The sequence below is a fragment of the Pygocentrus nattereri genome, chromosome 17, assembly GCF_015220715.1.
Source record: "Pygocentrus nattereri isolate fPygNat1 chromosome 17, fPygNat1.pri, whole genome shotgun sequence".
Lineage (NCBI taxonomy): Eukaryota > Metazoa > Chordata > Actinopteri > Characiformes > Serrasalmidae > Pygocentrus > Pygocentrus nattereri.
This window is the reverse complement of record NC_051227.1, coordinates 40,250,767-40,274,970: the sequence shown is the minus strand read 5'-3', so window position 1 is coordinate 40,274,970 and position 24,204 is coordinate 40,250,767. Positions and strand designations below refer to the sequence as shown.

The 24,204-nt window shown below is 44.4% G+C and overlaps 1 protein-coding gene across 1 annotated transcript; it reads right to left on the bottom strand.

The window, feature by feature from the left end:
- Positions 1-22,802: 22,802 nt before the first annotated feature.
- Positions 22,803-23,774, bottom strand: LOC108410842 (odorant receptor 131-2-like). The gene has a single exon (XM_017682128.1). It carries the CDS (start codon positions 23,772-23,774, stop codon positions 22,803-22,805), a length of 972 nt encoding a protein of 323 aa, XP_017537617.1.
- Between the last annotated feature and the right edge of the window lie 430 nt (positions 23,775-24,204).

Here is a 24,204-nt window from a genome sequence, read left to right as displayed (position 1 = left end):
GTGTTGTTGACTTCGACTGAAGACGTCATTGGGTGGTGGAAGGAATACTTTGAGGACCTTCTCAATCCCACCAACACGTTCTCCAGTGAGGAGGCAGAGTCTGGGTACATGGGAATAGGCTTGTCCATTACTGAGGCCAAAGTCGCTAAGGTAGTTAAAAAGTTCCTTGGTGGCAAGGCTCCAGGGGTGGATGAGATCCATCCGGAGTTCCTCAAAGCTCTGCATGTTGTGGGGCTGTCTTGGCTGACACACCTTTTCAATGTTGCATGGACATTGGGGGCAGTGCCATTGGATTGGCAGACTGGGGTGGTGGTGCCTCTTTTTAAAAAGGGGACCAGAGGGTGTTTTCCAACTACAGGGGAATCACACTCCTCAGCCTCCCTGGTAAGGTCTATGCAGGGATACTGGAGAAGAGAGTCTGGCTTATAGTCAAACCTCAGATTCAGGAGGAGCAGTGCGAGTTCCGCCCTGGTCGTGGAACACTGGTCCTACTCTTCACCCTCACCAGGATTCTGGAGGGTTCATGGGAGTTTGCCCAACCAGTCCACATTTGTGGATTTGGAGAAGGCATTCAACTGTGTTCCCCAGGGTATTCTGTGGGAGGTGCTTTGGGAGTACAGGGTGCATGGCTCTTTGCTACGAGCCATTCAGGCCCTGTACAAACAAAGCAGGAGTTTGGTTCGCATGGCTGGCAGTAAGTCAGACTCGTTCCCCGTGAGAGTTGGACTCTGTCAGGGCTGCCCTTTGTCACAGATTCTATTCATAATTTTCATGGATAGAATTTCTAGGCGCAGTCAGAGGATGGAGGGTGTCTGGTTTGGTGACCTCAAGGTCACATCGCTGCTGTTTGCAGATCATGTGGTCCTATTGGGGACATCAGGCCATGAACTTCAGCTTTCGCTGGATCGGTTTGCAGCCGAGTGTGAAGTGGCCAGGATGAGAATCGGTGCCTCCAAATCCAAAAAGGCCATGGTTCTCAGGCGGAAAAGGGTGGAGAGCCCTCTCTGGGTCGGGGATAACCTCTTGCCTCAAGTGGAGAAGTTAAACTATTTTGGCGTCTTTTTCACGAGTGATGGAACAAGGGAGAGGGAGATTAACAGATGGATTGGTGCTGGGTCAGCAGTGATGCGGGCTCTTTACCGGTCTGTTGTGGCAAAGAAAGAGCTGAGCCATAAGGCAATGCTCTCAATTTACCAGTCAATCTACATTCCCACCCTCACCTATGGTCATTTTAGATTTACAGCATGTAGCAGACGTTCTTATCCAGAGCGACTTACAAGAAGTGCTTTGTCAATCTAGAGAAAGTATCTTTGCTAGTTACCAATAGCTTAGAGAAAAAGGCAGTTCTGAGCTCAGATACTGCTAGAAAGAAATATGTCACTGCAGACACCAAGAGAAAAGAAACAGAGTTGAACACAGAACTCTGTGCAATTCAATGCAATACAATAACAATAACATACAATACAATAAACTACAATACAGAGTGCAGTACAATAAAATAAGTGCTGCTTATAGTTCAATGCTCATTTAAGTGCTGTGTAAAGAGATGAGTCTTCAGTCTGCGTTTGAAGACAGCAAGAGACTCTGCTGTTCGGACAGCCAGTGGGAGTTCATTCCACCACCTGGGTGCCAGTACAGAGAACATTCTCGACGCTTGTCTTCCGTGCATCTTGAAGGATGGCAGGTCAAGCTGAGCTGTACTCGAAGCTCGAAGGGCTCGTGGTACAGTTCAAGATTTCACCATTGCCATCAAGTAGGTAGGGGCTGGTCCATTTTTGGCTTTGTAGGCAAGCATTAGGGTTTTAAATCTGATGCGCGCAGCTAAAGGAAGCCAGTGTAGGGAGCGCAGCAATGGGGTGACGTAGCTGAACTTGGGCAGATTGAAGACGAGTCATGCTGCCGCATTCTGGATGAGTTGCAGAGGCTTGATGGTCTGCATGGGAAGACCAGAAAAAGAGTGAGTTGCAGTAGTCCAGCCTTGGGTCACACCAAGACTTCTTGCCTCTGCAGATGGAACAATCAGGGAGTTCTCGAATGAGATGGCAAGATCATGATGAGGACCTGTAGTCGCAGGGATGAATATCAGCTCAGTCTTGCTGGGATTGAGCTTCAGGTGGTGGGCTGCCATCCATGTAGAGATGTCAGACAGGCATGCCGAGATGCGACTGGAAACCTGTGTGTCAGAGGGAGAGAAAGAAAACATAGTTGAGTGTCATCAGTTTAACAGTGGTAAGAGAAGCCATGAGAAGATATTACATCACCAAGAGAGCTTGTTTAAAGAGAAAAGAGAAAAGGACCCAGGGCCGAGCCTTGGGGGACGCCAGTGGAGAGCCTGCATGGAGCGGATGTGAACCCTCTCCATGTTACCTGATAAGAGCGATCCTCAAGATAGGAATTGAACCACTTCCACGCATAACCAGTGATTCCGAGGTTGGTGAGGATGTCCAGAAGGATCGTATGGTTGACTGTGTCAAAAGCTGCTGAGAGATCAAGAAGGATCAGGAAGACAATTTGGGCTATCTTGCAGATTGGAGGTTCTCAGTCACTGTGATGAGGGCAGTTTCTGTAGAGTGTGCTGGTTTGAAGCCAGACTGGTTGGGGTCTTGGAGCTGGTTCTGTGTGAGAAAGAGAAAAAGTTGGTTATAGACTGCATGTTCAAGAACTTTTGAAAGGAAAGAAAGAAGTGATACCGGTGTGTAGTTGTTGACATCAGAGCTGTCAAGCATGGGTTTCTTCAAGATGGGGAGTACTCTTGCCATCTTGAAAGTTGCTGGAACTTCACCTGACGCCAAAGACTCGTTGATGAGAAACGTGATGAAGGGCAATAGGTCCTCAGAGATTGACTGAAACAAAGCAGATGGGATTGGATCCAGTGGGCATGTGGTTGGGTTACTGGATTTGATCAGTTGAAGGACAGCATCTGTGGAAAGAGAAGAGAAACAGTTTAAGGGATCGAGAATGAGATGATGCGGTCTAGTGGAAGGTGTGGGGACAGAGGGAAAAGACTGGTGGATTCTATCAACCTTCTCCTCAAAGAAGGTGACAAAATCCTCAGGAGTGAGAGAACAGGGTGCAGGAGGAGGAGGAGGGTTGAGAAGAGAGGAGAAAATGTTGAAGAGCTTGCGTGGATCACATGCTGATGCTTCCAGTTTCCCTTTGTAAAATGATGACTTTGCAGCAGTAACTTCAAGTGAGAACTTGGAAAGGAGAGATTGATAGGAGTGAAGATCTGAGTCAAGCTGGGATTTCCTCCACCTTCTCCCAGCCTTCCTTAGATCTTGTCGGTTGCTGCGCAGAACACCTGTCAGCCAGGGGGCAGGTGGGGAAGATCTTGCTGGCCTGGAGGAGAGAGGACACAGGAGGTTAATTGCGGATGAGAGTGAAGAAAGGAAAGCATCCGTGGCCTTGTTCAGTGAGAGAGAGGAAAATGAGTCAGGATGGGGAAGGGTGTTCAGGATGGTTGAGGTGAAAGATGAGGAAGGAGTGGAGTGCAAGTTGTGCCGAGAAGAGGAGTACAAAGGGGTGTAATGGACAGGATTAACAGGGAGGGCAAGTGAGAAAGATAGGAAATGGTGATCAGAGCGATGCATGGGAGTTACGGTCACAGGATAGGGTGAGAAGTTCAGTCATCCGGGAGGGACTCAGAGTAGAGCTGCTGCTTCTCCATGTTGAGAGGAGCCAGCTGAGGTGGTTCAGGCATCTGGTTAGGATGCCTCCTGGATGGCTCCCTCGTGAGGTGTCACAGGCAAGTTCACCTGGGAGGAGACCCCGGGGAAGACCCAGGACACGTTGGCATGTCTATATTGCCCAGCTGGCCTGGGAGTGCCTCGGAATCCCCCCGGGGAGCTAGTGGAAGTGGCTGGGGAAAGGGGGGTCTGGGCCTCATTGCTTAGGATGCTGACCCCGCGACCCGAACCCCAGAGAAGTGGAAGATAATGGATGGATGGTGATGAACAGCATTTATTGACAAGTTTTTCAAAGTATTCTTGAGCCCATGTGGTGATATCCATCACCGAGACATGATGGTTTTTAATGTAGAGCTGGCTGAGGGATCGAATGTCATAGGAATTCAGTTGTGTTTTTTGCCCTCGACCTTTACATGAACACAAATTTGTCATGGTTCCCTGAATCTTTTAATGATACAATGCACCGAGGATGGTAAAATCCAAGAAACTCTTGCAATGACTTGTTGAGAAACATTGTTCTTTAAGTATTGCATTACGTTCTCATGCATTTGTTGCGAAGTGGCTCATCCTTTTTCAATAAGTCCTTGTACACACATACGTATATATATATATATATATATATATATATATATATATATATATATATATATATATATATGCAATCAAGGATGCTTTACATAAACACATACATAGGGAAAAATAAGCAGTCAAGGAGGAAGAACATGAAAAATAAAAGTCTTTAAATCAGATTTGAAAGTAGAGAAAGAAGAGCAGTCACAGAGGGATTGAGCAAGAGAAATCCAGAGTTCGGGGACTATGGCAAAGTCTAGTGCGTGGGACAGTAAATAAGTTATTACAAGATATGTATGTAAATTGCACATGTATATCCTTGTTTTACTGAAACACTAGCAAGTTGTGCTGTCTGTGATTCATCAAAGTCACTTAAATATTTGCCTTCCTTTTGCCATCTTAATCAAGATCACCTGGACATTTTTATATATGCTACAGACCATTTAAAGAAACCATCACCACATCTTACATTTCTCTGCTTCATTGTCATTGCTAGATTTATGAGAGCTCGTTCACAATAACAAAGATCATTATCATACCCTTTATAATGTCTGCTGTATAACATTAAGCATGTAACTTAAAGTACTTATACTGAGTTATGCCATTCATTTTAAGGTATCTCATATAGTACTTAATAAATGAATTTGAAAATGCAGAATTAAAGAAAGTGTTAATAAAAACAGTAACAGAGTTGACTTTCTGTTTCAGAGGCACAGGCCTCACAGCAGCCTAATATAAGGTTATCAGTCATCAGATCATGTAGGCTTGATTTATGTATGAAGGAATTTTTTATAAATAACAAGAAATTATTGTAAAACCGTTAGTATGCTAGTCCTTTCAGAAATTGGCATGTTATTATGCAAGGAGTGCCAGAACATAAAATATATGCCATAGGTTCTCTGTAGTATTGCACAAGACAGTCACCAAAACATATATTCAGAGGCAGACAAATTTACAATATCAATTAGCTTAGCATTCAAAGAGTGGCATGATAATGAGGGATTCTTAATCAGACTCTTACAAGAGAGTTCTCTAACATGAAGCCACATTCAGTTCACTGTATTGCTACATGGTAGCAATGAGAAACAAGATTTATTGATATCTGCAAATTAAATAGCAAAGAAGCTATTTAATGCAATGAAGAAATCTTTAATCTCTTAAAGTAGTTACATTCTCTACACTGAAACTCAGGTGTTTGGTGCTTTGTTTTCAGATAAGATGTAATTTTGTTTACACCTTACATAGTATAGCATAGCAGTGCAAAATTTCTCATCTCCTAGGCCATAGACAAGTGTACTAACTGCCCTGGCAATGACATTGAATGTAAAAAAGTTGAAAGAGCAGACTGACAGATATAACTGAATGTCTATTTGTATGACCATTGCTTCAATATATGGACTAACAATTTCAAAGGTGCAAAGCATAAGCTGAAGCATGTAACGATTGCCTATAGGTATTGTACTACTGCGCATACGCGAGGGAGTTGTAGCCCCTCCGTGCAAGATGGTGAGCTGCTGTAGCCCAGCCGCCGGTCTGCTGTAACTATCTTCTGAGTTATCTGGACAGTGATGGTGAGATAAGTGGGTGACCTATCATTAAATACAATTGGCGCCCGAACTTTTCCTTTACCTTCGGCTCTCGGTTGAAGCTAGCTCTGGTTGCTAACCCACCTAGCTAACTGGACACTTACTGCTCATGCCAGGTTCACGAACCGCGTGTGGGACTTTAACCATATTTTCAGCTTTTTCGGTGAGTGCGCCTGTTTTTCTACTTTTTTCCCTACCGGGGACCGCTGTCGGTCCGGGAAACCGTTAGATGGCTAGGCTAATGCTGCTCTGCCGAGGTTACGTAGTGGGGATAGACATTTATTAACGTCGGACAATTTTTTTGCACCCTGTTCATTTCTGTTTTTGGTGGAGTTTGGAAAAGAAGTGGACTTTTTGGGACTTTGTGTGGGTCGGCCACTAAACTTTTGCCCGCGGGACCTGTTGGACGGACTGAACTGGCTGCCTGCATGGTTTGCCTGCCAGGTTCTGTAGCCACCGAATGCAGAGGACTGACGCGTTTGATCTGACTTTTTTTCTTTTCTTTTTCCTCTTCACTGCCGCCTGTTTTTCTCAGTTGGACGGCAAGTGTTTTTCTCGCTCGTGGACTGGACCTCCAGCTCGCTGTGTGTACTTATCGGCGGACTGTATGGAGGTTCCATGCTGCTGCTGCGTGACGTCAGCGGCAGGACTAGCGAGAGGATTGGACAGTGGGTGTGTTCACAGAGCTCCCACGCAGGAGTGCAGTTCATCGCTCAGGTGGTAAAGACCATTCACTTTAGCTCTAAAGAGATGGACCTGAGTGTAAAACATTTCTTTGTGTAATGGCCTTTATTCATTTCGTGTTAGTGGTTTAAACAGAGGGTATTGTCAGCACTTTTAAGTTTACTGTAAGGTAATGAAAAAAAAAGGGAAAAAAAACTAGACTTTACACCTAGACAGATATATATATAGGTATATGTGTATGTATTCTGGTGTTGTTGTTTAGTTTGTTTGTTTTATCTTTTTTTATCTTGAGCCTGATAAGATAGTGCTTTGGTGCCAGTAGAATAACAATTCGGGTATGGCACATTTTCCTGACAAAATGGTTGACAGTGATGATGACTGTGCACCGTGTGACTTTAGTCCAGAACCACATGCTAGAGATATGCAGGAACAAATGGACCTGTTGAGACAGGAAATGGGGGTTCTAAGAGACTGTTTGAGTAGTTCCTTATACATGCAGACATAATTTCTTAAACAGTGGAAACACGATGCTAAGCTCTATGCTCCTAGCCATTGTTACATGGTCCAACCTGCTAAGTGCCTCCACACCCCATTCGAATAACCACGCTGGCCCATGTCCATCCACCAATGGCCAACCTTACGCTTGCAGAGCACCTGAAGGTCAAAGAACTGCTCATTGTTCAATACCACAGACCTGTCCTGTTTCTGGTGCTACAGGTCACAGTTTTGAGCCATACTCACATAGCACGTTCTTTCCTGGGGCTATGCCAAATACCCCTTACTACACAGACAGCTGCTCTGGTGGTCGTCTATTGTCTGATTCATCTGTTCTCAGTAGCACATCGAGGGTGTTGACTTCACTATTGCAACAATCTAAACTGGAACCTCCAGTGTTTAATAATTCAAGCAGCATTTCTCCTGAAGATTGGCTTCATGCTATGGATTCTTACAAGCATGATGTCGGGTTGTCCGATGCTCAAGTCTTGTCAGAACTGCCAAGGTTCCTTAGAGGTGAGCCTAGTCGTTGGTTTCAGGTGCTCAAACCTCATCTTTTCAAATGGGCCCAGTTCACTGAACTTTTTCAAAAAGCTTTCTTACCATTCGATAACCAAGAAAGAATTTGGAGAAACATTTTAGACCACGTCCAAGCTCCTGACGAGCCCCTGCCGACCTTTGTAGCACATATGCTGTGTGAATTTGCTAGACTCAGAAATCCACCACCTGAAAAAGAACAGGTTGAGATTATTTGTAAACATGCTTTGGAGAAGTATACTGTTGCTCTTTACGGCACGTCTGTTCTGTCAGTCGCAGACTTATTGCTGCGCGCCCATGAACTGCATGCAGCCCTGTGTCACCGCGATCATGTTAAGCCACCGCCTCCCCCCGAGGGCGGTTACATCTGTGTTCTGTTATGGGTGTTCCCTGCCTGGTTTTACTGCGCGTACCTGCCCTCAGTGCAATTCTTTGGATCAGCGGGAGAAAGAAAGAGGGGTTGGCGCGATGACTGAGAGGACTGGTGAGAAGGCCTCACCGCAACCTCGTGGCCCACCAGGCATGCCGCACATTAACCGGAGTCAGGCCAAGAAAGGAGGCCAGCCCCAGGGAAACTTAAAAGGGGGGAGTTTGTATCGATGAGGCACCCCTTCCCCCCAGGAACTAGTTGAGCCTCACACAAATGCCACTGGTGTCAACCTTCTAGGACACATCGAGGACACTTCATCCACTGTGTTCTGGAATACTCCATTCTGTGTCACATTAAAGCTCAAGAACCATGTGGTAACAGCAACCTTGGACACCGGCGCTTCACTTTCGGCCATACAGGCGACATATGCAGAGAAAAATTCAAGTGGAAAGAGTAAGTGTACGCCATGGACGGCTCCTCCACTACGACTGGCTGACTCATCACACTGTAACCCAATTGGTGTCACCTGGCTTCCAGTATGGTTACAGGGGCAACGGTTCTTTCACCGGTTTGTGATTCTTAGCCAGATGTCTTCTCCAGTCATTCTGGGCATGGATTTTATGCTTCGTGCGTCTATCACCATTCATGTGCCAAGTAGGACAGTGTCTATTGGTACCAAGGCAGACCAAAAGAGGGGTGCACAAGGTGATGCACCCATACTTGAAGAGACCGTGTGTGCTTTAGAGGGTCCAGACCTAACCTGCTCACAGGAGGACGCCAGTGCCATTTCTGTTAAAGTAGGCGAATCTTCTTTAAGCCACGATCAGAAAGAGAAGTTGCATGCGCTCTTGGGGGACTTTCAGGGTCTGTTCTCTGGCCGCCTTGGTCATACCAGTCTAGCAGAGCATCGTATTGAGACCGGGGACGCCAAGCCCATTAATCTCCCCCCCTACCGCACCTCTCCATTGAAAAAGAAACTAATTGAGGGACAAATACAAATAATGTTGGAGGAAGACATAATTGAACCAGCTTCAGGCCCATGGGCAGCACCAGTGGTTATTGTGCCAAAAGCCTCAGGGGAGCCTAGGTTTTGCGTTGATTACAGGGGACTGAACTAGGTGAAAGTCAAAGATCGTTACCCACTACCTAGAGTGGACGAATCATTGGACTTCTTAGTAAGGGGAAAGTTCATTTCCACGATAGACTTGGCCCGAGGATATTGGCAGGTTGGGGTCGAAGAGAGTTCACGGCCGAAAACTGCATTTGCTTCCCACTGTGGCCACTTCCAGTTTAAAGTTCTCCCATTCGGCCTCTGTAACTCGCTAGCCACATTCCAAAGACTGATGAACACAGTTTTAGCAGGCCTTGTGTATAGGTGCTGTGCAGTTTACCTGGATGATGTGATGATTGCTTCACCAACTTTTGAACAACATCTCCTTGACCTGAGGCAAGTGTTCTCTAGGCTTGAGTCCGCTGGACTATCTTTGAAGTTAGGGAAGTGTCAGTTCTGTTTGGATGAGCTCAAGTTCCTGGGTTATAGGGTCACTCCTCAGGGTATCCTCCCTGATATGGACAAGGTGAGAGCAGTGACAGCATTCCCAGTGCCAACTGATGTGAGACAAGTAAGACAGTTTTTAGGTTTAACCAGCTACTACAGAAGGTTCATAGGCGGTTATGCACAGCAACCTGAACCCCTGTTCGCACTGACCCATCAAGATTCTTTGTTCCTCTGGGATGAGAACTGCCAGCAGGCAATGGACTTCTTAAAAGACCGCCTCACCTCGGCACCTATATTGTGTTTCCCTGATTTTGAGCGTGCATTCTATCTGCATACAGATGCATGTGACATGGGGCTAGGGGCAGCGCTCATGCAGCAGGACGATACTGGAAAGGAGGTGGTTGTAGCATATGCCAGTCGCACCCTACACAAGTCTGAAAAACCCTATTCGACAACCGAAAAAGAATGTCTAGCGGTGATCTGGGCGCTCGAGCATTTTAGACCATACATCGAAGGGCTTCCAGTTACGGTCTATACAGAGCACAGCAGCTTAAAATGGCTCATGTCTCGGCCAAACCCGACAGGACGACTTGCGAGATGGTGTCTAAGGCTTCAAGATTTCGACATCAGCATCATTCACAAGCCGGGAGCCCGAAATCAAGTGCCCGACGCATTGTCACCGAACCCTGTACAGTCAGACCAGGGCCCCACTGACCTGCTTCCGGAGCATACAATTATAGCAGGCCTAGACCGCCGGGCCCAGCCTCCAGTTGCACTGGCCAACAAAGAGCGCTTACGGCGTCTTCAACGTGAGGACCCAGCCTTGGCGGATGTTTTGAAAAAGCTTGAGAGTCCCCAGTGTACCGAGTCCGAAGAGGGCTGGGAATCCACGTTCGTTGTGTATGAGGGTCTGCTGTATTATAAGGATAGTAGTGTCAGCTGCAGTCTACACCCTTTGAAGCAGCTAAAGCTTTATGCCCCAGAATCCATTAGAGGTTCTCTTTTGAATTATTTTCATGATCACCCAACCGCAGGTCATTTGGGTATCACAAAGACCCTAGCTAGACTGCGCTTGCGTTTTTTTTGGCTGAAACTGAGGAAGGACGTAAAGACATACGTGCTCTCTTGCCCAGTGTGCCAGCTCACCAAACCTTGTCAAAAGAAACCAGCCGGCCTGCTAGTGCCAATCCATGCCAGTGAGCCATGGGAAGTTGCTGGTGTCGATTTTGTCGGACCACTACCCCGCACAGCTGCTGGAAATACCTATATTCTAGTCTTCGTTGATTATTTCAGCAAGTGGATCGAGGTGAGAGCTGTCAGAGAGGCCACTGCGCAGGTCGCTGCAAGCAAGTTTCAGAGTGAGGTGTTTGCTCGTCATGGTGCTCCGAAGTATCTGATCTTAACGTAGCTTATGATCCAGATGATAAGGATAGCAGTAAGAGTTCTGCTGGTGGTGGATATAGCACTGTGTCTCAGTGGCATGCAGATGGACACACAGTGCACCACACACATTGCAGTGATAGCGGTGTGAATGATGTGACTGCATCCATGAGCATGCAAAATGGAATACAGTTCAACTGGTGACTGCTGCTGTTTGTGTTTTGACTGCTGTGCACATCCATCCATCCATTTTCTAAGCCGCTTCTCCCTCAGGGTCATGGGGGGGGGGGGCTGCTGGAGCCTATCCCAGCGGTCATCGGGCAGAAGGCAGGATACACCCTGGACAGGTCACCAGTCCATCGCAGGGCAGGCAGACAGACAGTCACTCACACCCAGGGGCAATTTAGCATGTCCACTTGACCTGACTGCATGTCTTTGGACTGTGGGAGGAAACCGGAGAACCCGGAGGAAACCCACGCAGACACATGGAGAACATGCAAACTCCACACAGAGAGGACCCCGGTCACCCAGCCAGGGAATCAAACCCAGGCCCTTTTCGCTGTGAGGTGACAGCGCTACCCACCACGCCACTGTGCCACACATGGCACATCTGCTGTGCACATATCTAGGAAAAAAATGACTACCAAGAGACACCCAACCTACATTATAAAACATTCAATTGTACAATGTACAAGAATAAGGTATAAGTCAAAGATGTTGGCCTATGGTATCATAACCACATATGTATTTATATTCAGAAAGCATGTTAAAACAATATAAAAAACTCATTGCTTCATTAATGTGTTACCTGCAGTAATAATCAAGTTTGTCAAATAATGGAGAGACTATGGATAAACGCATATATCAGGTAAACCAGACTGATTTAATCTTCATTTGTTGACAAAATGGGTAAAGTGATTACGGTTATGGTATACAAGGTCCATTTCAGAAATCTTCTTTTACATGTAAGGAACTCTCATTCTCAAAGTTTGATTAATGCCATTCAGAGACAAATACATTTGCATTGATAAACAAGTTGTGCTGTGGATTTTGAATGGCTTCTAGTCATTCCATTCACATTTATAAAAGTATTTACAGTCACATTGTTAGACTGGTAACTAAAATTTAGAAAAGCAAGTTAGCTGCATGTCTGTGCTCCATTTTAGATTTGTTTTCTCTGCCAACAGTGATAACCTCTGCAGGTTCTCAGGCTAGTACTTATGTGGGAATTGTTATTTGTGGTTCTTAAAGATTATCTGATCCTTGAACCAAAATAAAAAATTGAGAACTCTTCAATAAGACTTTTTCCATTTCTATGAAATAGTTATTCTTGTTTCAATTGTGCAATGGCAGACTTAGGGCAGTCATGGGCTGTAGGTTAGGGAACCAGAAAGTTGCCAGTTCAATCCCCAGAGCCGACAATACATGACTGAGGTGTCCTTGAGCAAGACACCTAACCCACAACTGCGCTGTGGATAGGGCTGCCCACTGCTCCAGGCAAGTGTGCTCACTGCCACTAGTGTGTGTGTGTGTGCTCACTAGTGTGTATGTGATGTTTCACTTCACAGATGGGTTAATTGCGGAGGTGAAAATTTCCCCCGTTGTGAGACTAATAAGGGTCTCTTAATCTTAAAGTGGAAAGGCTTGAAAATCAGAATTGGCAGGCCTTTTTTATTTTTGGCATGCCTTGAAGAGTTAGCCTTGTATTTTTGTACGTCATAAATTTTAGAAATTCTATCCTTGTGCTGTTGCCTTCATTTAAGCCATAGTTTTTAGAATTCTTCAATGTTGCTCTAGTACATTATCATGGTTTATCAAACTAGAAAGAATCTAGTAATTCACACTATCAAGACTCACTGTGGTTTCCAGGCTAATATTTACATACAACATCAACATCAAGTCTTTCAAACAGAAAAAGCAGCTTAAAGCAGCTGCTTTCGTTATCTGACAGTGGCATCAGAAACCAAGATGAAATTTTTTTCACCTAAATCCAGTGTAGGACTACCACAACTAAAAATGGTCACACTGAAAAAAAATGTATGTCTGCTCAACTTAAACTGATATAGAAACTGATTGCATGGCTTACTTGGGTAGACTCAACTTGAGGACACCAGAGTTCACCCAACTCAAACTTCAAAAATTCTCCCAGCTACTGTTTCTAGGTCTGCATCTAAGTTAGATAAGCAAAACTGAATTTACATTTTTTTCACTTAAGTTCCCCACTAGCTGGCACTGCTTCTATCACACAGTGCCATCTGGCATATTTTCCTCTTGGGCTTCTGGTTTTAGACAGCTGTGGCATTGCTGGGATTCATACTCACAGTCTCCTGATGTATGGATGAATTATTTGACAATTGCATCACAAGAGACTATTCCATGCTTAAAAATGAAAACAACAATTATTTTCTCCAGTGTATTAAACATTTGTAAAGACAAAACCTGAGTTACTTTATGTGTTCTTGAGTAGTGCAGTGGACTAAGCCATCACTCCAATGGAAGGTTGTGAGTTTGATCCCCAGATATGCTGTAGCCATCCATAAGTGTGAACCCAAGAGGAAACATGTCTAGCGATCTAGAGAACTTTTGACACAACTAAAAAGTTTGAGTTGTGTAAACTCTTGTGTCCTCAAGTTCAGTCAACTCAAGACAAGCCAGGAATTATTAAATGTACAAAAAGTATATTTTAAATATACATTTAAAGATAAATATTATAAGTAGATTAATTATGTAATAGTAATAACCACAGTGGTGTCTAGAGGACTGCAACATGTTCCTAATGTAAAGTCCATGACATTCATTTAATCATTGACTTACAGATAGGATCTGTTGATGTCAAATCCCTTAAGCTTGGCATGTTTCCCAGCCCATAAACTCAGTATTGCTTCCGCTGGAAACGCTACTGGCTTTGAGTGTTTACTGATGAGATAATGCATGGGAGGTTAGTGTTTCATCTGGGAGATCATGAATGGCTGCAGGCAGCAGATCCACTTATTGTGTCCAAAAACTGAAAGACAAGTCTCTTTTTGCTTTTCTTAGGTTTTAAGAGGTTCTCAGCTGCAGTCAAAGCAGATATGAGAATTTATTAAGCAGTTTGATTAATTGATGGGAAGTTAAATCATAATGGAGAGTGCAGGTCCACTGAATATAGACACACTGCCAGGTTGGGTTTTTAGCAGTCCAGTGGACAACAAACTTTTGTTTATTAAACGAAATGGTAGATTAGTAGTAAGTAAATGAAATAAGCTCGAGGTGCTGTAGGTTAGTACTGCTTTATGTTAAAGAGGTCTGTTTTTGGCACTGTTTCGTCAATCATCTGCTCCTATATGTCAAGCAACAATGCTCTTTGCATGTCAGTCGAAGCCAGTAAGAGGTGCTTGGATATATTCAGCGTTGAAACCTACCTAAGTCTGGGAGTCACTAGAGGACTGGTCTTACTGTTTAAGTAGGCAGCATTCCAAAGCAGCATTTGTGTGCTCCCATTCGGAAGGCAGCATAAGGCAGCTACCTTCAAGGGTGCCTTATTTTGACCAAATCTGAAGGCATCATCGCATGTATCCTTCTTGGCAAAAGCAAACCCACAATACTGTTCACCTGCTTACTGGCCAGGATTTCCATCGCTTCAGTTTGATAAACATGGCAGAGGAAGCGGCCATTTCTGCCAACTGAAGAGTTCACAAATGTAAGTTATTGACCTCTGGCTTTACTGTTTTGATTGTTGTATTTGTGTAAAGTACAGGGAGATTCACTCGAAAGAGGACCTGTAAGTAATCTGAACGAAACAACATACAATGTGCTTCTCAGTATATGGAGTGTCGAACAAGCCAGGATGCCCCTGCGTTGGAGCGATGAGGTAGGCACCGGACAGCTATTGCAACATTTAACCTCTGTTTGAAGCCATTGGGTGCATACCCCCTGTACCCCTTCATGTGTCTGGCAGAAAACAGAGATCACTTCCAGTATCGCATGCACTGTTAGAAATAAAGGCTTTGTGTAGGTACAGTTTTTGTTCTTCATGGTACAAGCAATGCAAATGTTCCCTCAAAAGTAGAAGAGTGTTTTTAAGTCCAACTTAAATACATTTTTCCCAAGGAAAAGTACATATTTCTACCTTTTCATGACCTAATGTTTTACAACGGAACAATAAAATAAAAAGCCTGGAAATGAGACAGGGTGTGTGGAGTCAATACAACTTAGAAAGTATCATTTCAATGGATTATGGTGCAATTATGCTCCCTCATCAAAGGTACTGTCATGTATCCTTGAGGGTACCACCACAGTGACAAGAGGGTTAATGCCCCAGTGACAGTTTACTACCTTTTTTTCCCAGGAGTGTGTAACGCAGTCGATTACCCATACGTCAAGTTTTGTAGTGCATTTTTTTGGTTCAGATTACTTCATCCTAGCGGGAGTTACAACAGAATATTCAAGGCCTCTTTCAGGTGAATCTCCCTGTATTAATCATGTGTTTATAGATCTCTAGAAATTGTTCCTGTGGTGAAATTTTGGCACTTCACTTGTCTAGTCCACTTTAAAATATGAGCTCTACACTGTTTAGTAGCCTTCAGTTTAGTTTAGCATTAGCCAGTGCTCAGGGATTCTTTTCTGTCCTCAGGAAAGAACGTTACAGAAGTGGAGAGGTGCTGTCTGATGAGCTGAGTAACAGGTGCGGTTACAGGGAGAAAACTGCAAACAACAACTGACAACTGCCTTGCTGAGCGTATTTGGGGGAAAGCACGGTAGAACCAGTGCTATAGACTGGCATTCTCCCTGAATTATAAACAGTACTTTAACTTACTGGACGATGTAAAAGTTCAGAAATAAAATGTTTCTAAAAATTAAATATCACAAATGCTTATTTTTCCTGCTCACATCAGTGTGAGGTGAATGTTGATGGCTAAACTTCAGACTAGGAGCTCATAAATCAGATGATACATCAAATAAACTGCATATTTGCCAACTTAACAGATTGTATGCAATCAATTTATTTCTGAGTGGATTTTGTACAAAACTATGCATAGTTTTTATCTTTTGTATGTAAGTGTAAACTAACCAGCGACTATGAGTAAACAGATAAAACTTGACGTATCATGGCTCTGAAGCACTGTCCCAAATGTGATGCCAACTGCAAGAGAGGTGCCTTAGACGGTAGTGACTAGTTAGGCAGCTGCCTTCAGAATGGATCGTACTATATTTCATACAGCATAGCATATATTTTGTATAGCTCACACAACATGCAGTCTCATGAAGTGTCTCAACATTAACCAAGTACTCCGCCAGCATTTCGACATGGGCTCCACATGGTTTAAAATCGGGCTGCCACCTGGGCCCCCTTTAGGCAGCCTAGTTGGGGCCCATAAATATTTGCCCATTGGCTCCATATAGGCCTGTGTGTTTGTCCATGTGGGAAACTAATGGGATGAAGCTGGGCTTTAACTGGGGCCGATGTCAGCAATCATCCATTAACCCTACAAGGGTCCCTTATTGCCTCTTATATGGGCTACTAACAGGGCCAAGGTGGGCTGCAAATGGGGCCCTTATGGATAATATGGGCAGTAAACCTTGGCCCCAAGTTGGTTATCAGATGTATTAGATACATGGGCCAACATGCAAATTTTGAGTGTATTTTAAAGGGCACCAACCCGTTCACACTGCGAAACTGACAACAGGCATCACTTTTCTATGACAGCATAAAGAAACATAGAATGGCATATCAGTGTACTTTCATACTGTGAATTAATTTCTTACATTTCAATATAATACAAAGCACAGTTTATAACTGTTTACTAGTGTGCAGAGCCATACAGATGACTTTGGCATATGTAATAAAAAGGAAGAAAAGAGAAAAAAGTTAACTTTAAAGACCAATACAATAAAGTTAACACACTAGTTTGAGCAAGGTATCTGCAAGTACCAACATAAAATATAAGAACCTTTTAATGTCATTTTACGCAGTGCCATTGTATAAACATGCTTTACTGCAATAATGCTGTTATAATTATTTTTAAGGAATTGATGTTGTATATTTGTGCATTAATGAAAATAAATGCAATAAATAAAGACAAAACAACTGTCAGGGCCTACAACTGTAACCCAAATGGGGTCTTCATCTGTAACCTTGACTACCATGACTGTAGTCTAACTGGGCCCGCATAAAGCCCATCAAAAAGCCCCTGCCCAGGTAAAAGCCACATTATAACTAAAATTAGGGGCTTTCCATGATTAGTGTATATAGTAGCTTAACCATATAATTATCATGCATTATGATCAGAAAGCATGTGAAAACAATATAAAACATTGCTTCATTAATGTATTACCTGTAGTCACAATGTAGTTTGACAAATAATGGAGGGACTCCATAAACACATATATGAGGTTAACCAGGCTGATTTTAATATTCAAATGTTGACATCATGGCACAAGACCTTAGTGTGTAAAAACAGCATGGTGGGTGGAGTCAACAGTTGTGCATCAGATGTACATTTGATAATGTGTGCTACTCTGTGATTACAGTCAGAAAGTATGATAAATTTCAGGACTTATTGTCACATGATTAATTCTTAATCCCAGCTATTTTTCTTGTAGTCTGATGAATGACATTCTGAAACAAACACCTTTGCACTATTTCATACGACATCCAGTCATTCTAATCATATTTGTAAAAGCAATAAATATTTTTTTAAGATTGTAACTAAAACTTTAAAAAGCAAGTGAGCTGCATCTCTGTGTTTAGGTTTGTTTTCTCTGGCAGCAATGATCCAGTGTCACGACTGGCCCCTCCCAGTCCTGTCCATGTGCTCGTGTTGTGTTTGTCTTCCATGTGTGTCTGTTTACATGTTCTTGTGCTTCTTTGTTTGGGTTCCTTCCTAGTCCGGCCCCCTTGTTTTCTGACTCCACCCCTGATTGTTCCCACCTGTTTTCCACCTGTGTCTTGTGAACCCTTGTTAGCCCTTGTGTATTTAAACCCTGTGTTTGCTGGTCTTTGTTTGATGTATGCTTGTTTGCATGTTTGATGTAAGATTTGTGTTCAACGTGTTTTGTTTATTTCTGGCCTGTTTGGAGGTCTGTGTTCATTTTTGTCATGTCTGTACCTCCTGCTCTCCGTACTGACCCTGAGTTTGGATTTGCACTTAATAAATCTTGCTTGTCTCTGCACATGCAACAGCCTCATCATCACTCCATGTTACATCCAGTAATAACATCTATAGGTTCTCTAGCTAGTACTTGTATGAGAATAGTTCTTAAAGGACCTGAAACTTAAAAAATAAGAACTTTTCAATAAGACTTTTTCTTTCTTTTAAAAACAGTTATTGCTGTTTTAAGTGTGCCATGCCAGACCAGCTCAAAATGGCCTCATTAAAATAAGAATCTACAGGGAAATTACTTCTTTGGCATGCCATTAAAAAGTTAATCTTGCGTATACAAACATGATGAACTTCAGAAACTTTATCCTCACGCTGATGCCATCATTAAGCCACAGTTTTCATAATTCTTCAAACGTTACTGCATCATCATTTATTACACTAAAAAAAACAAGAATAACATTATTAAGACTCACTGTGGCTTCCAGTTCAATATTTACATACAGTAGAACAACAGCAGAAACTTTCACACAGTAACCAGGCAAAAAGGCACTGTCTTAAAAGCATACATTGACTTTAGTTATAAACTGTGGGTTGTTAGACTAATCCTAAGTTTGCTACTTTAAAATGATGTAGTCCATGCATTGGTTCTATGGGTTGCTGTACATGTTGCAACACCAGAAAGTACTTGCGAAAGAAATGTTTTCCAGCCATACAGGCCCATGCCTCTGGTTTTATCTGAGCTGTTGTCCATCCATCCATCCATCCATCCATCATCTTCCGCTTCTCTGGGGTTAGGGTCGCGGGGGCAGCATCCTAAGCAATGAGGCCCAGACCTCCCTTTCCCCAGCCACTTCCACTAGCTCTTCAAGGGGGATTCCGAGGCGCTCCCAGGCCAGCTGGGCGATATAGTCACACCAGCATGTCCTGGGTCTTCCCCGGGGTCTCCTCCCAGGTGGACTTGCCTGTGACGAGGCATCCTAACTAGATGCCCGAACCACCTCAGCTGACTCCTCTCGATGTGAAGAAGCAGCGGCTCTACTCAGAGTCCCTCCCGGATGACCGAACTTCTCACCCTATCTCTAAGGGAGTGTCCCGACACCCTGTGGAGGAACCTGCACCAATCTGCCTGTCAATCTCCCGCTCCCTTGTACCATCACTCGTGAACAAGACCCCGAGATACTTGAACTCCTCCACTTGAGGCAAGAGCCTATCCCCGACCCAGAGAGGGCTCTCCACCCTTTTCTGCCTGAGAAGCATGGTCTCGGATTGGAGGTACTGATTCTCATCCCGGCCGCTTCACACTCGGCTGCAAACCGATCCAGCGAAAGCTGAAGTTCGCGGCCTGATGTCCCCAATAGGACCACATCATCTGCAAATAGCAGCGATGTGACCCTGAGGTCACCAAACCGGACACCCTCCATCCCCTGACTGCGCCTAGAAATTCTATCCATAAAAATTATGAATACAATCGGTGACAAAGGGCAGCCATGATGGAGTCCAACTCTCACTGGGAATGAGTCTGATTTGCTGCCGACCATGTGAACCAAACTCCTGCTTTGTTTGTACAGGGCCTGAATGGCTCGTAACAAAGAGCCATGTACCCCGTACTCCCGAAGCACCTCCCACAGAATACCCCAGGGAACACAGTCGAATGCCTTCTCCAGATCCACAAAGCACATGTGGACTGGTTGGGAAAACTCCCATGAACCCTCCAGAATCCTGGAGAGGGTGAAGAGTTGGTCCAGTGTTCCACGACCAGGACGGAACCCGCACTGCTCCTCCTGGATCCGAAGTTCAACTATAAGCCAGACTCTCTTCTCCAGTACCCCTACATAGACCTTACCAGGGAGGCTGAGGAGTGTGATTCCCCTGTAGTTGGAACACACCCTCCGGTCCCCTTTTTTAAAAAGAGGCACCACCACCCCAGTCTGCCAATCCAGTGGCACTGCCCCCGATGTCTACGCAATGTTGAAAAGGCGTGTCAGCCAAGACAGCCCCACAACATCCAGAGCCTTGAGGAACTCAGGGCGGATCTCATCCACCCCTGGAGCCTTGCCACCAAGGAGCTTCTTAACTACCTTAGCGACTTTGGCCTCAGTAATGGACAAGCCTATTCCCATGTCCCCAGACTCTGCCTCCTCACCGGAGAACGTGTTGGTGGGATTGAGAAGGTCCTCAAAGTATTCCTTCCACCGCCCAATGACGTCTTCAGTCGAAGTCAGTAGCACACCATCTCCACTATATACAGTGCTAGTGGCACACTGCTTTCCCCTTCTGAGTCGCCTGACAGTTTGCCAGAATCTTTTCGGAGCCGACTTAGTCACTTTCCAAGGCCTCACCAAACTCCTCCCATACACGGGTTTTTGCCTTGGCGACGACTGAAGCCGCAGATCGCTTGGCCTGTCGATACCTGCCAGCTACCTCTGGTGTCCCACAGGCCAACCATGCCCGGTAGGACTCCTTCTTCAGCTTGATGGCATCTCTTATCTGGGGTGTCCACCACCGGGTTCGAGGATTACCGCCCCGACAGGCACCAACTACCTTACGGCCACAGCTACAGTCAGCCGCTTCGACAATGGAGGAATGGAACATGGCCCATTCTGAGTCAATGTCCCCCACCTCCCCCGATATCTGGTCAAAGTTCTGATGGAGGTGTGAGTTGAAGATCAATCTGATAGGTTCTTCTGCCAGACGTTCCCAGCAAACCCTCACTATACGTTTGGGCTTGCCTGGTCTGACCAGCATCTTCCCCCACCACCTGATCCAACTCACCACCAGGTGGTGATCAGTTGACAGCTCAGCTCCTCTCTTTACCGGAGTGTCCAAAACACATGGCCGCAAGTCCGATGACACGACTACAAAGTCAATCATTAAACTGCAGCGTAGGGTGTTCTGGTGCCATGTGCACTTATGGACATCCTTGTGTTCAAACATGGTGTTCGTGATGGACAAACTGTGGTTTGCACAGAAGTCCAAAAACTGAACACCACTCGGGTTCAGATCAGAGAGGCCATTCCTCCCAATCACACCCCTCCAGGTCTCACTGTCGTTGCCCACGTGAGCGTTAAAGTCCCCCAGTAGGACAATAGAGTCTCCAGCAGGAGCACTTTCAAGCACCCCTCCCAAGGACTTTAAGAAGGCTGGGTACTTCGAACTGCTGTTCGGTGCATAAGCACAGACAACAGTCAGGATCCATTCCCCAACCTGAAGGCGTAGGGAAGCTACCCTCTCGTCCACCGGAGAAAACCCCAACATACAGGCACCGAGTCGAGGGGCTATGAGAAAGCCCACACCTGCCCGCCGCCTCTCACCATGGGCAACTCCAGAAAAGAATAAAGTGCAGCCCCTCTCAAGGAGATTGGACCCAGAGCCCAAGCTGTGTGTTGAGGTGAGCCCGACTATATCTAGCCGGTATCTCTCAACCTCGCGCACCAACTCTGGCTCCTTCCATGCCAGTGAGGTAACGTTCCAAGTTCCAAAAGCCAGTTTCAGCAACCGAGGATCAGAACGCCAAGGCCCACGCCTTCGGACACTGCCCGATCCACAAAGCACCGAAACCCTACTACTGCCCCTCCCATTGGTGGTGGGTCGATGGGGGGGGGACTCATGTAACTCCTTCGGGCTGGGCCCGGCCGGGCACCATGAGTAAATGCCCGGCCACCAGACGCTCACTGGCGAGCCCCTCCCCCAGGCCTGGCTCCAGGGTGGGGCCCCGGTAACCCTGTTCCGGGCAGGGTACACAAATCCTATTATTGTCTTTTCATAGGGGTTATTATGGATCACACTTTGTCTGACCTGTCACCTAGGACCAGTTTGCCATGGGAGACCCTAACAGGAGCTTTTGCTCCAGACAACATAGCTCCTAGGATCATTCAAGCACGCAAACCCCTCCACCACGATAAGGTGGTGATCCATGGAGAGGTCTGAGCTGTTGTGGTTATAACAAAATACTGACAAAGATCAAATATATCATCACGTCAGAAGGTTGCTCGTCTGTTTCTGTTCAATATCAATCAATGTTGTATGAACAGCAGGCTGCCCTGAGTAGTTTATCTAGGCTGTCTTAACGTGCTGGAGGTTGAAAGTATTTGCGCTGCTGCTGCCACTTGATCAAAGATGGGTATCCTCATAATACAGAATAGTGAAGTTTTAAAGGGGTCAACAGAGGCATTTGATATCAACTGGAAACATGGATCAAGTGTGTTGAGAGATTGGGGTTCTTCATGGAAGCCAATGCAGTAACAGAAGATGCACAGAAAGGAGCAATTCTGCACTCTGTTTGTGAACCTAATGTTTATCTTAATCTTAAAGCTTTATTTATTGGTTATATTACTATCACAGTCCAATGTAGACTGAAAATATCATCTACTGTACAGAAACATAAAATAGTTTATCATGTTGCGAATATTACGTTATACATAATTTGTGATTATAAACTGGACATATCTCCTTACGTATGTACAATGTAAATGACAGCTACTGTGCACTGTGAAACAACTGTCAAAAAAATAGAGAAAGTTGCCATATTTAACTCTTTTTATAAAAAACATATACCAATGCAAACATAGTGCATGCTCCAAGACAATCATGAATGAAGAAAGACCGTAGCAGACAATGACCAAAACACAAATTCAGGGTGGGAATGCTTGAAGACAGCATCAGGTATTTGCTGAGAGAATTTTCTTACAGTGCACTCCAAAGTTCACTGAACTGTTAACATAGTAAAATGTAAAATATAACATGATTAATTGTGGTACATGTATTTCATTATTTCATGTTTCAGGAAGCTTGAATATTATATTGTAAATGCTAATCCACCTAAAAAACAGATCTAGGTATATCAAATGCTTAGGTAGGTATTTAACAAGCACAGCAAGCTCATTTCAGTAAGTATATTTTTTACACTGACAGCTTTTATGGATTTGATTCTCCGTTTTCAGATGACATCTGTCTGCATCTGACATAATACAACAGGGCAGCATAAAATTTCTCATCTCTTAAGCCATAGACAAGTGGACTGACAGCCCTGGCAATAACACTGAATGTAATAAAGTTGAAAAAGCGGACTGACAGATATAACTGAATATCTATCTGTATGACCATTGCTTCAATATATGGACAAACAACTGAAATTGTGCAAAGGATAAGCTGAAGCATATGCAGTGAGATGGTGCGCAGACCTTTGCCTGCTGACTTCTTGTCAACAGAGGCCGCGCGGGCAGCGAGCACAATCATCAAATAGCAAAAGAACTCAATGGATAAAATAATGATAAAATAAATAATGTACCAGTTACCTCCTATTAAACGGTGCCATTGCTTTGGCGTCATGATCTCATAATGGCAGAAGGTCAAATCTAAAAGATATTGTTCTGAAACAGTTGCAACAAGGATAAACACATCCACAAATGGCTTTATGGAGCTTATGATCCAGATGATAAGGATAGCAGTAAGAGTTCTGCTGGTTGTGGATATGGCACTGTGTCTCAGTGGCATGCAGATGGCCACGTAGCGCTCCACACACATTGCAGTGATGGTTAGAGGTGTGCATGATGAGACTGTCTCCATGAGCATGCAAAATGGAATACAGAATGCCATCGGCATCAGCACAGAGCTGAATGAGAGAATGACCACAAAGTCTGTCAGTAAAAGAATAATCACATCGGTCAGTAAGGTGTGGGCGAATAACATGTAACGTGTTTCAGTTCTGAAGGACTGTTTTCTGTAGAAGGTGAAAAGCATGAGGACATTGATGTAGACAAAAGGCCACACAAAAATCTGGGTTATGGCCAGTGATAAATTCATTCTCAATGGGACAGAACTGACCAGCTGCAACTGGTGACTGCTGCTGTTTGTGTTTTGACTGCTGTTACACTCTGCTGTGCACATATCTAGGGAAAAAAAACAAAATATTGAAGGGAAGAAAAAATTACTAAAAGCATCATTATAAACCTTCAGCACTAGGATGTACAAGAATTAAAACTGAAAACATTGTGTAATTCAAAGATATAAGCCTATAGTAGCTTAACCATTTAATTATCATGCATTATAATCAGAAAGCATGTGAAAACAATATAAAACATTGCTTCATTAATGTATTACCTGTAGTCACAATGTAGTTTGACAAATAATGGAGGGACTCCATAAACACATATATGAGGTTAACCAGGCTGATTTTAATATTCAAATGTTGACATCATGGCACAAGACCTTAGTGTGTAAAAACAGCATGGTGGGTGGAGTCAACAGTTGTGCATCAGATGTACATTTGATAATGTGTGCTACTCTGTGATTACAGTCAGAATGTATGGTAAATTTC

Bases quoted from the DNA above. Each gene is read 5' to 3' on its own strand.
- LOC108410842 (XM_017682128.1), bottom strand. From the start codon at position 23,774: ATGTGCACAGCAGAGTGTAACAGCAGTCAAAACACAAACAGCAGCAGT.